We start from the raw sequence: 14,611 nt of genomic DNA, 5'->3' as shown, positions 1-14,611 counted from the left end.
TTAAACCATTTCTCCAGTGGTTATTACTGTAGGTTTTGTGTGTTCATCTTTAGAAAATTCTTGGTCGGAAGGAACTTCCAAAATTATCTGGTCCATCTCCCTGCCTCAGGCAGGTTCCTACCTAAATCTTCCCCAACAGATGAGAAATGATCTTAGTTTAAAGCCTTTTCTTTGGAGACTGTTCCAGGATTTATCAGCCCTCATGGTAAAGATTTTCTTCCAGCTTTCTATCTTGAATCCCAGGCCACAATTTCAACTCATTTCCTCCCTAAAAACCAGCTAGATGCTTTCATCACCATCCATTAACATTTATTCTTCATCATCCTCCGGGTACACTGTTCCAGATAACCATTTATTCGCCAAAGCCTACATGGAACGGCTTATTCTGGTCACAGTGACAAGTCGCCCAAGGAAATGGAATTTTTTTTGCCAGCTGATTAGGAGAAATATGATAAAAACAGCCTATTACTGTTTATGAAATTGTTTATGAAATGCGCTAAGCATTATACTAGATACCAGGGTAAATACAAAAAATATCATGAGAAGCGACGTGGCATAATGGATAGAGCATAGGCCAGGGAGTCAGAAGGTTATGGGTTCCAATCCCGGATCTGCCGCTTGTCTGCTGTGTGACCTTGGGCAAGTCACTTCTCTGTTCCTCAGTTACCTCATCTGTAAAATGGGGATCGAGACTGCGAGCCCCACCTGGAACAAGAGACTGTGTCTAACTCGATTTGCTTGTATCCACCCCAGCGTTTAGTTTAATGCGTGACACACAGTAAGTGCCAACAAATACCATTATTATTATAACTATTATCTTTATTATTAATAATTCGCTAACATGTTGGAGGTTGAGATGAAGGTTTATTCACATTTTACCCTCCAGACTGGAAGCTCGTTGTGTACAAGCAACGTGTCTGCCAACTCCGTTGTATCGTACTCTCCCAGGCGCTTAGTTCAGTGCTCTATAATAAACATTCAATAAATACCATGGATTGATTGTTATACCAATTCTTTTGATTTAAAATTTTTCTCCAGGCAAATAAAGACTTAGGAAATCAGTCGGGTCGCTCTGTCGGGAGGGAACAGTGGATGGAAAGAGCAATAACTTCATGTTCATATAATTATAGTTTTCAGTGTTTGTTCTGAGGTCATGGGGACAAAGAAAAACCAAGTAAAGTTACTAAGCAAATATTGGAACCAGCAGAAAGTTTTTGCATTAGAAATAGATTTGTTTGACTAACTTCCCATATTTATTTTTGAGTGGGCAGTGGACCTCCCTTAATCTCAAAAGCCAGGACACTTTTCAGGATGCTCTAAATAACTTTATCATGCTGCAGAGCTTGACAACATTTGAAGAAAAAGGACACAAAGCAGGCCCCTTAACTAGTTCCAATGTCCAGGGACCTTGCAGACTCTCCTTCCTGACTGGAGCTGAAGTTTCTACTATAAGGGCTTCAGAACTGTAGTTGGTTATTGCAAAGATTATGTAAGTGCTCTTTCTTGTGTCTGATGTTGGGCACCCTTTTTGTAGCTGGTGTGGATTTCTCACCACATCAGAGACCATCTCTTTAAGCAGAAGTGGCAGAACACTGGATGACCTGATTTATTTCTGTAGCGCATTCAATGAGAAACATATTTTGACATCTTGTTCTGAGTAAGAACCAATGTATTGGCCTTAAATTTAAATAGTATCAGAAAAGATCTTTTGAGGTGGCATCTTCATCTTAGAGCCCTCTCTGGCAGAATAAGCCTACAGGAATTCTCTCCCCGAATGAAAAGAAGATGAAGGAATGGTTAGGAATTGAGAGGACGACTATGGGTTCCTTTGAACAGAAAGAGAGGCTTCAAGGTTCAGCCGTCCCTTGGGTTCACCTGTGTTTTATCACAGAGGAACTGATGTTGAGGAATGGAGCCTGAGCTCACCCCTTTGAACCAGTGGGATGACGGGCTCTGTTTAGTCACTTGGAAAAAGAAGACCGACCAATTCTTAGAAAGTCGCCAAAATCCGTTTACTATCAGCTTCCAGGGAAGTTGAGATCTTCTCAGAGCTTGATATCCCAAGTCCATATTTAGAGACCAAGATTGGATTCTTACTAGGAGCTCTCAGACAGTGATGCTTTGCATCTGTCATCACTAAAGAACAGTGAGTGCTCCCAGGTTACTCCAAGTTTCAGCCAGAGATCAGAGTAAGAGTCAGAGATGGTTTACAAGGCATCAGGAAGCATTACCTCTTGACTTCGGGTGGGGGAAGAAAATCTTTCTGGGCTTTTTGGTTGCACTGTAGCTTAGTCACTCCATGATGGAATTTACTAAGCTCACTCTATGCAAGCATTGTGACAATTACTGGATTAGGTATAAGCTCTAAAATCATATCGGGCACAGTTCCCGCCTCACATGGCGCTCACAATCTAAAAGAAAGGGTGAAGAGACAGTTTATATATGTTTCTCAGGTGAGGAAACTGAAGAACAGAGCAGTTATTCGCGTTGCCCGAGGGCATGTGGGACAGGTGGCCTGGATGGCTGAGAGCAGCGTGGCTCAGTGGAAAGAGCACGGACTTGGGAGTCAGAGGTCACGGGTTCTAATCCCGGCTCCACCGCTAATCAGCTCTGTGACCTTGGGCAAGTCACTTAACTTCTCTGTGCCTCAGTTACCTCATCTGTCAAATGGGGATTAAAAAACTGTGAGCCCCACGTGGGACAACCTGATCACCTTGATTCCCCCAGTGCTTAGAACAGTGCTTTGCACATAGTAAGCACTTAACAAATACCACAATTTATGCTATTAATATTGCTAGGTTGCGATGGGAAATGTATATAACATGGACTGTCATAGTCTCTGAACTGATGATAGTCTGATATTCTCATTATCTTCAAACTGATTAGAGGTCTGTCCCATTCTCTGACCTAGACAAACCTTTTCTCTGTGTGACATTTCTTGTTCTTCCCTAGCGCCTCCCTCGAAATATCGTGGATGCTTGAATTCATGCTGGATTATTTTGTAATTCTAGTTTGCAGGAGGGAACCGGCAGACCGGGAGCTTCCAACAAGGATGTTGCATGTGCAGAGCTCGTCCTCGACGTCTCTCCAAAGACCCAAAGAGTCATACTAAAGAAAAAGGTAGGAGACTCAGAAGTTGAGAATTGGTGAGATTTCAAACTCAGCGTCAGTCTTGAGGCAATTTTCCCGAGGGCCAACCAGTAGGGTTGTAGTTATAGTGTAGGTTTTGCATGACTTTTGCCCACATGATTCTAGTTAAAATATCACAAAGCAATTGAGTTTTGTTGACAACACTGCATATTATAATCTTTGTGCCAATTGATTAAATCTGAGCAGTTTTTTGTAGTGTTGAAAGTCATAAGTAAGAAAGGAAGATTGATCCATCCGAATTTGTGGAGGTTCACTTAGGTTTTAGACCGGGGAAATTCCCATTCTCAGGACTAAAAGAGAAAGCCGCCAAGGCCTATGGAAAGAGCTTGGGCCTGGAAGTCGGGGGACCTGGGTTCTCATCCTAGCTTCACCACTTGTCTGCCGTGGGACCTTGGGCAAATCACTAAACTTCTCTCTGCCTCGGTTATCTCACCTGTAAAATGGAGGTTAAATGTGCACTCCATGAGGGACCTGGACTGTGTCCAACTTGATTATCTGGTATCTATCATGGGTTCTGATCCCGGCTCCACCACTTTTCTGCTGTGTGACCTTGGAAAAGTCACTTCACTTCTCTGTGCCTCAGTTATCTCATCTGTATAATGGGGATTGAGACTGTGAGCCCCACACAGGACAGGGACTATATCCAACTCGATTTGCTTGTATCCACCCCAGTGTTTAGAATAGTGCCTGGCATATAGCAAGTGTGCCTGGCATATAACCCTAACCCTTACCTCAGTGCATAGTATAGTACATAGTAAGCACTTAACAGATACCATAAAAAAAAGCCAACAGAGTTTTTTGCCATGACTGTTCGAGGTAGGGGAAGTGCATGGTTCCAACAACTCCTCTTTAGCTAAGGATATGGAGGAAATTATAGATGAAGGATGATCAGAGAACAGCCATGAAGAAAACAAAGCCTATTCATCAGCTGTTATAGTCTGGAAATAGAAATCAGTAACCATATTCTTGAGGAGACTACTCTCCTAAGCATGATATACTTTGGACCCGATTGCTTGGGTTGGAGACTATTGAAAAACCTGATGAAAACAGAAGTGAAATAATTAAGAAGTAAAGAATGTCGGTGTGGAGGCAAAGTTACTTGAGGATATCAATTAGAAGTAACCGATCTTTGATTTAGTTATTCAGTTGAATTTGTTAAGAGCCTACTATGTGCAAAGCACAGCTCTAAGTGCTGGGAAAACGTATAAGTTTGAGAACTAGTCTCTAGCTTCCAAGTGACTCATAATCTAAGAATAAGAGAGGGGACTGGCGACAGATCCATAAGGAAAGCTGAAACAAGAAAAAGACAAAAGCAACATAAAAGACAATGATATCCATAAATGCAAAAAGAGCACTAAGTAGTGTGTATGGGTAGAGAAGCAGAGTCCAGCAGTGGTCAGTCGATTAATCAACTAATGCTTTGCATTCAGTAAGCGCTCAATAAATATGATTGAATGATATTTATAGAGTACTGTATTAAGCCCCTGGGAGGGTACAAACAGACATGTGCTGTAGAAAGAAGTTCCCTAATTCTGGCATTGTGTTCAATCCAAAATGCCCAGCAAGAACACAGGTTATGGAAGAATGACTGTAACTGCTAAAGTATTTCATCTTGAAAGCAAAAAAAAGATTTACAAGTGATTAAGAAATGTATCAATTACTTATGTGGTTACTTTTAGTTTGCTCTAAGAAATTTGCACAAGTGCTTCGTAGAGTGCTCTGCGCATAGTAAGCGTGCAATAAATCCTCCCTCCGAGCCCTGCAGCACTTATGTGCAACTCTGAAATTTATTTATATTAATGTCTGTGTCCCCCTCTAGACTGTGAGCTCGCTGTGGGCAGGGAATGCGTCTGCTTGTTGTTATATTGTACTCTCCCAAACGCTTAGTACTTAGTACATACAGTAAGCGCTTAATAAATACAAACGAAGGAATGTATGAATAAATACCACTGAGGGAAGAAACTGACAACAGAGCAATTGTTCCACTCTTCCTAGTATAGGAGAATGGAGAGCAACAAAGTGTTGACAAATCAATCATTCAGTCAGTGGTATTTATTATGTGCTTATGGAGTGCAGAGCAGAGATTTCAAATTGGGAAAGTACCATATAACAGAGTTGGTAGATGCAGTACCTTCCCAGAAAGAGCTTACCGTCTACTGGGAAAGCCAGATATTAAAATAGATTAGGGATAGGGGAATTAGTAGGGACAAACTTATCCGTCCTAAATAGTCATCTGGATGTTGGTTCTTTTAAAGACATTACCCTTTTTCATGTGGGCGGTCAGTATAAGTCATAGAAGTATTTAAAACATGATGGAAAAACTCTTTTTGCCAAATATTTAAGTATTAATATTAACAGGAGGAAATGAGTTTGGTCATCACTTTTTAAATTTTTTTGCTTTTCATTTAATTTTACTGAAGAGGAAAAAAAAGCCCAAAGAGGAAGGAAGCTCAGCAGAGGCATAGCTGGAAAGCATAGGGGTTTTCTGCCAGGAACTTAAAAATTAGCCACACTTAAAAGAAAGAAAAATCACTGATGAGCAAATATAAGGGAAAACAGGATCCAGATCAAATTATAGCTTCAGAAAGACAAACTTTTCTGTATTTTAGAAGAATAAAGAACTTGCAGATCTGCAATCTCCATTTGAGCCTAAACGCTGATAACGGCTAAGTATTTAGAGAAGCAGCATGGCTTAGTGGAAAGAACCTGGGCTTTGGAGTCAGAGGTGATGGGTTCTAATCCTGGCTCTGCAATTTATCAACTGTGTGACTTTGGGCAAGTCACTTCACTTCTCTGTGCCTCAGTTCCCTCAACTGTTAAATGGGGATGAAGACTGTGATCCCTACATGGGACAACCTGATTACCTTGTATTTACCCAGTGCTTAGAACAGTGCTTGGTACACTGAGCTTAACAAATACCATACTTATTATTATTATTATTATTATTATTAATCATCTATTTTAGAAGGAAAATCTTGACCAAGTTTCATCCTCACCCAAAGATGAACCTAATATTACTCTGTCTTAATTTGGGCCTTCTGTATGTGTTATCCCCATACCACTCCTAATGAAAAATTATCCTTCAATGATTGAAAGTTCAAATTAGAAAATATCCTGTGAAGCGTTATATAGAAACATCATTAGTGAACCTGAGAAGTGAAATATTCCAAAACAGTCATTTAATCTTTGTAATTAGGGCAGCTAGAAAGCCACATAGTTAAAGGGCAAACAGTTGACCTTAAATGACATTTTTCAACAACAAACCTTATGTCCAGGTGCCTGACATTTTTTCATTCCCAGATAATCTGGATTTGGGTCAAGAGAAAGTCCTATAAAGGTGCTTTATGAGCTTTGTAAAGTTCAGATAAATTTAGCCATTAGCAAAATTATCTAATTAAGTCCCCAGCTTCAATTTTGACAAACATCTTTTAAATCGCTGCTTAATTCTCAAGCATATGAACACATCAAAAGCTAACTGTGTGAGTAGCCCCCTTAGCCTTGTTGGTCGATTGACAAGCCTTCCCAATCAGATTAGTCTAGGTGAGAGGGAACTGGGCCAAGAGCCCGGAGATCCCACATGCAGTTGTAGCTCCTCAATAACTTCATGTCCCGCTTTCCCTATTTGTAAAGCAGGGGTAATACTTTCCCCCTTCTCACCTCACAGAGATGTTATTAGGGGAATAAAGTACAAACGCTCATCATCAGGATATACTATATAAAAATCCAAATCATTGTTTTTTAGTCTTTGGATGTTTTTTGTAAATTCACTAATTTTGTTAGAACCTGTTTTCCAGTCAACATATTCAAGTCCCAGTCCTCAACCAGTATCGGATCTTAGTGGTCCGTAATCTCATAATGTGACTGAACTTTCCCAACACAGTATGACGGGAGGGAGTAACAAGAGTACATTGATAAAATGGCTTCTAAGAGTGTTAATAATGAAGGAAAGTCTGGTTTGTAAAACTGCCTGGACTTATACAAAGAATATGGTTGATAACAAATGGAACTTAAAAGCATTTGCAGATTGTTTTTCACCTCTGTGTTCTCCTTTTTCAAAACTATATTAGTGCCAGATTTTCTCTCAAATCTCAATATATACAGTCAGTCATATCAAAATGGGTTTTCTAGTTGATAATATTTAGTTTGCGCTAACCCTGAAATGTACTTTTCCTTTAAAGGAAGGTTCTGCAGTGATAATAATGATTGATTTTCTCTTGCTATTGGGTAGCTGATTCCAGAAGAAACAAGTTCTTTCCTCATTTATACAAAAGACTCTAGTATTAATACGGAACTGAGTGAGGCAGTCTGAGCAGAAATTCTATTTACATCTAAAAAATTAATGTTGCTTGAGAAAAAAAATACCTAGCTGGAGATTCTCTGTGTTTCTTAGCAAAAGGAGATGAAGCAGATTTCCAAACCAGTCAATATAGGCTTCCTGCTGTTTTTGTCAGTAATGTACTCTACTGAAGCAAGGAATATCACAACCTGCATTACTCTTGTGCAATTGGAAATTATTGGGACAGTGGCAGTTTTATTAGAATTGATTTCCAAGTCCTGAGTCAGCTTGTAACTGCTGCTACGGCTGTCTGTGTTACTGTAACAGAAATAAGGAAACCTCGCAAGCCTAGATTTTTTTTTAATAAATTACTCCAAGAGTACTAACAGCTGTGTGTTTCTAAACTTCCTCTTTATAAATTAAGCCCCCTTAAGCCATAGATGAGAAAAAATCCATCTAAATTCTTTTCACTTGTTTCACAGAAAGCACAATTAAGATAGGGTCCAGAACCAAACAAAAATGCATCACAAGCTGAAGTTTATAATAGAACTACTGTATAATTTTTTTTTCCAAACAAGGTCACTAAACAACTTCTCATAAAAGTAACTCAGAATTGCTCATGATTCAGCCCACTAATAAGAATGATTTCTAATCTTGTCCCACAAAAGAAGGGATAAATCCACTGGACTGCATTTATGAGTACCAAATAAATCTTCAAATATTATGCACTGTGCCAAAAGAAAAGAAAGTAATCAAGCAACCACAAGCACTAAGACTTTCCTCATATATCATTGTTTTATATTATTGGTTTGCAAAATTAACAGTAGCTATATCAGTTAATCAATCAATCAATGAGTAAGACTTGTCTACTTTCTAAACATTAAGAAGGCCTCTTCACCCTTCCTGGGCCAGAGCAGGGGCTGATGAGAAATCTTAGTGGTGTTGCGGAAGGTCAGCTTTCTCCCAGGCTGCAGACCTTGATTTGACGAAAAAAGGACCAACGGATACTCTCACTGTTACTGCTTTTCCTGGCCAAAAAGAAATATATCCTTAACCTGGAGAGTGGGACTTCTGGATCCTCTCCAAACTATTATTATTATTACTATTGGAGGCTTCACTCGTCTCGGTGATTGCTTGTTCCCATTCTGCAGATTGTGGGGAGTGAAAGGCCATGTCCCCAAGAGTCCGATCAACTCACTTTCTCCTCCCCCTGTCGGGGTGGGGCCATCAAGGTGGTTAAAGCAGTAGGGCACTGAAGACCCATCAAACGTGCCCACCTCTTCTCTCCACCTTATAGGCCTTTTTCCCTAAAAGAAAGGAAGAATAGGTTTACTGACTCTTGCTTGAAAAGTAGAAATAATTAATGGCTCCCTCTATATAGGACAAATAGGCAAATTAAATTTAGGACAAATGGCAAATTAAAAATCTCTCAGGCTCTGCACTTGAATTTACAGCAGTAATAGCTCTCTCATGCATATTAGCCGACTATCATTAAGGGGGATACCATGCTAATACTTTTTGCTTTAATTCGTCAGATTGGGACTGTTATATTTGTTCCGGCAGCTTATTCTTTCTATGAAACTGCATCCTTCTGATTGGCCTTAAGTCATGCCTAGGGGTTTCCTACCTTAACAACAATCTCCTTAGACTCTGGAAAGTGCTCTGAGGGGTCCCAGGATAGGGATCTGGAATGAGAATGAGAAAAACCCACATGTAGGGGAAAAAACGATGCCAGCGTCGTCTGGGACTGGGCTAGTGATTATGTGACCCCAAAGCAGTTAGTCCTGTCTGCTCGACGCAGTCCCCTCCAGAGAGATGTTGGTGCCTAATGGGTTAGGCATAGATTCCAAAACCACCCCCGCTACATGCCGACTCAGCTCTTGTGCCATGGCGATGGTTGCGTTATTAATCCACTCTAAATGTCCCTGACTGATGAATAACAGTAAGGCTGAGTATTGTTAAATGACTTGCCTTAGCTTTGGGGATTTTTCTGAACCATTTTCTCCTCCCAAATGAAACCTGGACTAACTGGATTAAAGAACGTCAGCTCTTTCCACTGGGGTTGGTGATAGGTGATTGCGCTTGACTGGTGTGCTTGTGTCTGCCTTCCAGGAGCCAGGGAAACGATCCCAACTGTGGAGAATGACCGGGACTGGCATGCTGGCTCACGAGGGTTCTTCGGTGCCTCATAACCCCAATAGGCCTTTGACTTCCCAAACCACGAAACCTTCTGCCATTTTAGATATTGCCGGCCTTGCCGCTGTCACTGATAACAGGTAATTTCCCCAAACATTTTCTGTGAAATGACAAAGCAGTATGGACCATCTCTAAGCCAACCAAGTCAGGGGAAAGAGGGAGCAGATTCTAGTCATAATGGAAGAATGTTCATTTCAGTCCGCTCATCCCATAATTTGCCTTATCTTTTAATGGCATCTTTTAAGCGCTTACTATGTCCCAGGCACTGTACTAAGCGCTGGGGGAGATAAAGGTAATCAGGTTAGACCCAATCCATGTGTCTCATGGAGCTCACAGTCTTAATCTCCATTTTACAGATGAGGTAACTGAGCCTGGAGAAATGAAGTAACTTGCCCAAGGTTATACAGAAGACAACCGATTAGACTGTAAGCCCATCAAACGGCAGGGACTGTCTCTATCTGTTGCCGACTTGTGCATCCCAAGCGCTTAGTACAGTGCTCTGCACATAGTAAGCGCTCAATAAATACTACTGAATGAATGAATGAATGAAAGTTGCAGAACTGGGATTAGGACCCAAATCCTTCTGACTCCCAGGCCCTCCCTCACTTCTCCTTTTGCCATTGCCCAAAGCTGAGGTTGCTAGCAAGTAATAGGAAGCAAAATGTAAATTCACCAGTACTTATTATGCATTTCTATCATTTAGGATTGTGCAGTTCTTATTAAGATCATTCAAAGCAATAAGTGTTCAAAATAATAGGGTATCAACAGTCTAGTTCAAAGGTGGGTTAAATAGAGCAGGGCAGTCATCCACCTCTGCATTCCACTTTCCCCAAAAACGTATTGGGGATCTCAATACATGGGAGGGTGCTGATGATATCAATGATAGGTACAAGACTAGTTAGAAAGTATAGCTAGTTGGAAAGCGTAAAACTTTTGTCTCTTCCCTTTCCCCTCCCTACTTTTTTCCACACTCTTCTCTCTTTCACCTCTTGAAAACACTTGCTCCCACCCATCTCCCCTCCCTTACTGCCATCTTCAACTCCTGTCTTGGAGGCCTCCTTTGTTTCTTCCCTCAGCCATGCTCAAGTCTCTCTGTATACCAGAAAAGTCTTCTGGATCCCACAGCTCCCTCCACCTAGCTCCCAATCTCCTTTTTCTGTTCCAGACTCCCAGTTCCAAACTCTCTTCTTCACCCACTACAATCCCCCTCTAGACTGTAAGCTCACTGTGTTGTACTGTCCCAAGTGCAGTGCTCTGCAAATAATAAGTGCTCAATAAAAACCACTGATGATAGTGATGATGATGCAGTCAGGTTTTTGCCCCTTCACTGAGGTGTGAGTCATTCCAAAATATTTAATCATCTCCTCATAGCCAACTCCACTGGGCTCTTCTCTGTTCTTAACCTTGATCTTTCAGCCACATTATTCTTCTTGAAATTCGCTCAGACCTAGGTTTGACATCATAGTTCGCCCCTGGTTTTCTTACTTCTCTGACTGCTCTTCAGTTTCAGGTGCTGGTTTCTCTTCCACAGTGCTCCTTTTTGGGAACCCTACTCTTCCTGCTTTACACTCACTTTTTCAAAGAGCTCATCTGTTCACGTGGCTTCAGCTACTATTTCTTTGTGAATGAATCCCAGATCTATCTATTTAGCTCTGAACAGTTTAGTCAGTCTCTCCTTTCCTCTTGCCTTCAGGACATCTCCGCTTGGATGACCAGCCAGCACTTCAAACTCAGTGTCTCTGAACTTGAACTTCTCAACTTCCCTCCTAAACCCAATCTTCTTAACTTTCCCATCTGTATCTTTAACACAGCCATCCTTCTTGTTGAAGAAACCACCACCCTGTTGTCATCCTAAACTCATAATAATGATAATTTCTGCTGTCATATTCAATCAGTTGCTAAAACCTGCTGGTTCTTCCTGCAAGATAATGCCCAGGTCCACCCTTTCCCTCCTCCTAAACTACAGCCACCCTGGTTCAAATTTTTAGTTTTATTACCATTTGACTCTGTAACAGCCTCCTTGCTGGTCTCCAGAGACTCCACCTTTGCTCACCTAGAGCCCTTTAGCCATATAGTTGCATGGATCATTGTCTTGAAACTCTGCTCGGCATATGACTCTCTAACCAAACTAATTCTCTTCCCCTCTTCAAAACCCTACTTAAAGCTCACCTCCTCCAAGAGGCCTTCTCAGACTGAGCTCCCCTTTTCCCTCTGCTCCCTCTATGTCCCCCTTCACCTCTTTGCAGCTAAACCCTCTACTCCCCTCTTTCCCTCTGCTCCTCCCCCTCTCCTGCCCCATCCCCTCAGCGCTGTACTCGTCCGCTCAGCTGTATATATCTTCCTTACCATATTTATTTTGTTAATGAGATGTACATCACCCTGTGATTCTATTTATTTGCTATTGTTTTAATGAGATGTTCTTCCCCTTGATTCTATTTATTGCCATTGTTCTTGTCTGTCCGTCTCCCCCCATTAGACTGTAAGCCCGTCAAAGGGCAGGGACTGTCTCTATCTGTTGCCGACTTGTACATTCCAAGCACTTAGTACAGTGCTCTGCACATAATAAGCGCTCAATAAATACTACTGAATGAATGAATAAACCTTAAAAGCCTCCAAATGCAACTCACCTCCGCCAGTTTTCCCACTATTACAGATTGGCTCTTGTCCCCCATTACTTTCAACCATGCTTTCTTTTTTCCTCCCAAGCTCATCTTCTAATTATACTATGCTCATGGATCTCCTACTTCCAATCCCTTAACCATGTTGTTCACCCTGCCTAGAGTTTCCTCTTTCTCCCAAACCTCCAGACCTCAGCCCACCCATCTTCAAGATTCCACTTATTCTGGCACATTTTCCCCTGTTAGTTAGCAGTACCCCAAATCACACCAATCCAGCAGCCACCCCTCATCCTTTAGGATATACATCCTCAGATATTTTTGCACTTCGGACTTAGGACTTATCTATGTATATTCAATTGTACTTTTAATTTCTTTTTCTGGTTTATTCTCATATTTCATCTGGATAAAATAATGCTGCCCCCTCTCTGATCCTAGTTTTTCCTATGTCTGTTGTTATTTGTAAATCTTTTGTGTGTCCATCTCCCCTTTATTTTATTTCATGCTTCATTCATTCATTCAGCCGTGTTTATTGAGTGCTTACTGTGAGCATAGTACTGTAAAAAGTGCCTGGGAAAGTGCAGTATAACAATAAACAGACACATTCCCTGTCCACAACGAGCTTAAGGTCTAGAAGGGGAGGTGGACATTAATATGAAAAAATAAATCTGCCAGTTTTTAAGTAAGCTGGAGTCAGCTAAGAGACAGTCAATTATTTCATCAAGATTTACGGATTCAGGCTTTATAATGAACCAGTGCCGGTCCAAGGAACTCATCTCTCATGCAGCAGCTCTGAAGATTTTTTTGAAGAGATCAAATTTTTCACTTGCTTTTCTAGGTATGAGCCCCTGATGTTGAGAAAGCCAGATCCACGACGGAGCACAACCCAGTCATGGAGTTTCCAAGATGGGAAGTTGACCTGTGGATTGCATGGGCTCGTTGTTCAGGTCAGTGGCATTTAAGAGATGATGGAATCAGAATGGTGCCCTGGTGCCAACAGATTGCCAAGCTTGTTTTAAAAAGACCGAACTAAAGGAAGTCAAGAGCCATCTGAGCTCAGATGGTTTAGGTTTGAACTGGCCCGTTTGAAAAATCCAGTCGTTTAACTAATATAAATTAAATATGGATTTGGTATTTTTCTGTCAATTGGAGAGCAGAGTCGGGAGGGGAGGTGATCATTTCTCATTGCTTTAATTTCCAAGAAATATTGCACAATACATTCAAGGGGTCTGGTTGTTTCATGACTCTGCCTTTGTATTTCTCCTCTGATGCTAAGAAAAGTTGACATTTTTGATCCTCTGAAGAATTCAAAAGTAGTCCATAAAATTTCATTTTAGCAAATGTCAGGATCAAACTGACCTAATGACATGGTCCTCCCTGCTTCTCCACATATAGTAGCTTGGATGCACCCTATGCATTTAGGCACCCAAAGAGCCCAGGAAAGCTCTAGAGTACTGACAGCATGGAGTGCAATACTCCTTCCAATGATAATAATTACAGTACTTGTTAAGCGCTCACTATGTGCCAAACATTGTACTAAGCACTGGGGTATGAACAAGTTAATCAGGTTGGACACACTTCCCGTCCCACATGGGGCTCACAATCTTAATCCCTATTTTACAGATGGGGTAAATAAGGCCCAGAGAAGTTAAGTGACTTACCCGAGGTCACACAGCAGCGTGGCTGAGTGGTTGAGAAGCAGCGTGGCTCAGTGGAAAGAGCACGGGCTTTGGAGTCAGGGCTCATGAGTTTGAATCCCAGCTCTGCCACTTGTCGGCTGTGTGACTGTGGGCAAGTCACTTAACTTCTCTGTGCCTCAGTTCCCTCATCTGTAAAATGGGGATTAAGATTGTGAGCCCCACGTGGGACAACCTGATTCCCCTATGTCTACCCCAGCGCTTAGAACAGTGCTCGGCACATAGTAAGCGCTTAACAAATACCAACATTATTATTACAGCAGACATGTGGCAGAGCCGGGATTAGAACCCTGGTCCTTCTGACTCCCAGATCTGTGCTCTTCCCATTAAGCCATGCTGCTTTTACCATACATCCTCGAAAATGTGCCTGCTGTCTCTAAACTAACCAGCGATCCATGGGGTGGGGATGGCAGGCCAAAAGCCAATTGGGCTTCCTACTATACCCCCAGTTTGGAGGGGCAGCAGTTTTTGCCTCAGCAGAGTAAGCTTGGAGAACTGACATCTTGGTATTTATCTTCTGAAGAAACTGGGTTTATTTTTTCACATGATGCATACATTTTTATGGAAAGGGATGCTCAAGGGCAGTTAGCAAACTTGTTGTGTTTTGCCAGTGAGAAAAGTCCTTGACTACCACTTAGTGAAATTTTACTTTCTTTACTTCTACTTCCCTGAGCTCT

The 14,611-nt window shown here is 41.5% G+C and overlaps 1 protein-coding gene across 2 annotated transcripts in view; it reads left to right on the top strand.

The window, feature by feature from the left end:
- VPS13D (vacuolar protein sorting 13 homolog D) overlaps positions 1–14,611 on the top strand; it is a 313,068-nt gene that overhangs the window by 140,009 nt on the left and 158,448 nt on the right. For both annotated transcript variants that reach the window (XM_029065681.2, XM_029065680.2), the window contains 3 exons: positions 3,012–3,120; positions 9,539–9,702; positions 13,076–13,184. In XM_029065681.2, coding sequence (XP_028921514.1) covers positions 3,012–3,120; positions 9,539–9,702; positions 13,076–13,184 — 382 coding nt within the window. The remainder of the gene's footprint in view (positions 1–3,011; positions 3,121–9,538; positions 9,703–13,075; positions 13,185–14,611) is intronic.

This window comes from Ornithorhynchus anatinus, chromosome 5 (assembly GCF_004115215.2).
Source record: "Ornithorhynchus anatinus isolate Pmale09 chromosome 5, mOrnAna1.pri.v4, whole genome shotgun sequence".
Classification (NCBI taxonomy): Eukaryota; Metazoa; Chordata; class Mammalia; order Monotremata; family Ornithorhynchidae; genus Ornithorhynchus; species Ornithorhynchus anatinus.
The sequence above is the reverse complement of the archived record's forward strand: the minus strand, read 5'-3'. Positions and strand labels throughout refer to the sequence as shown.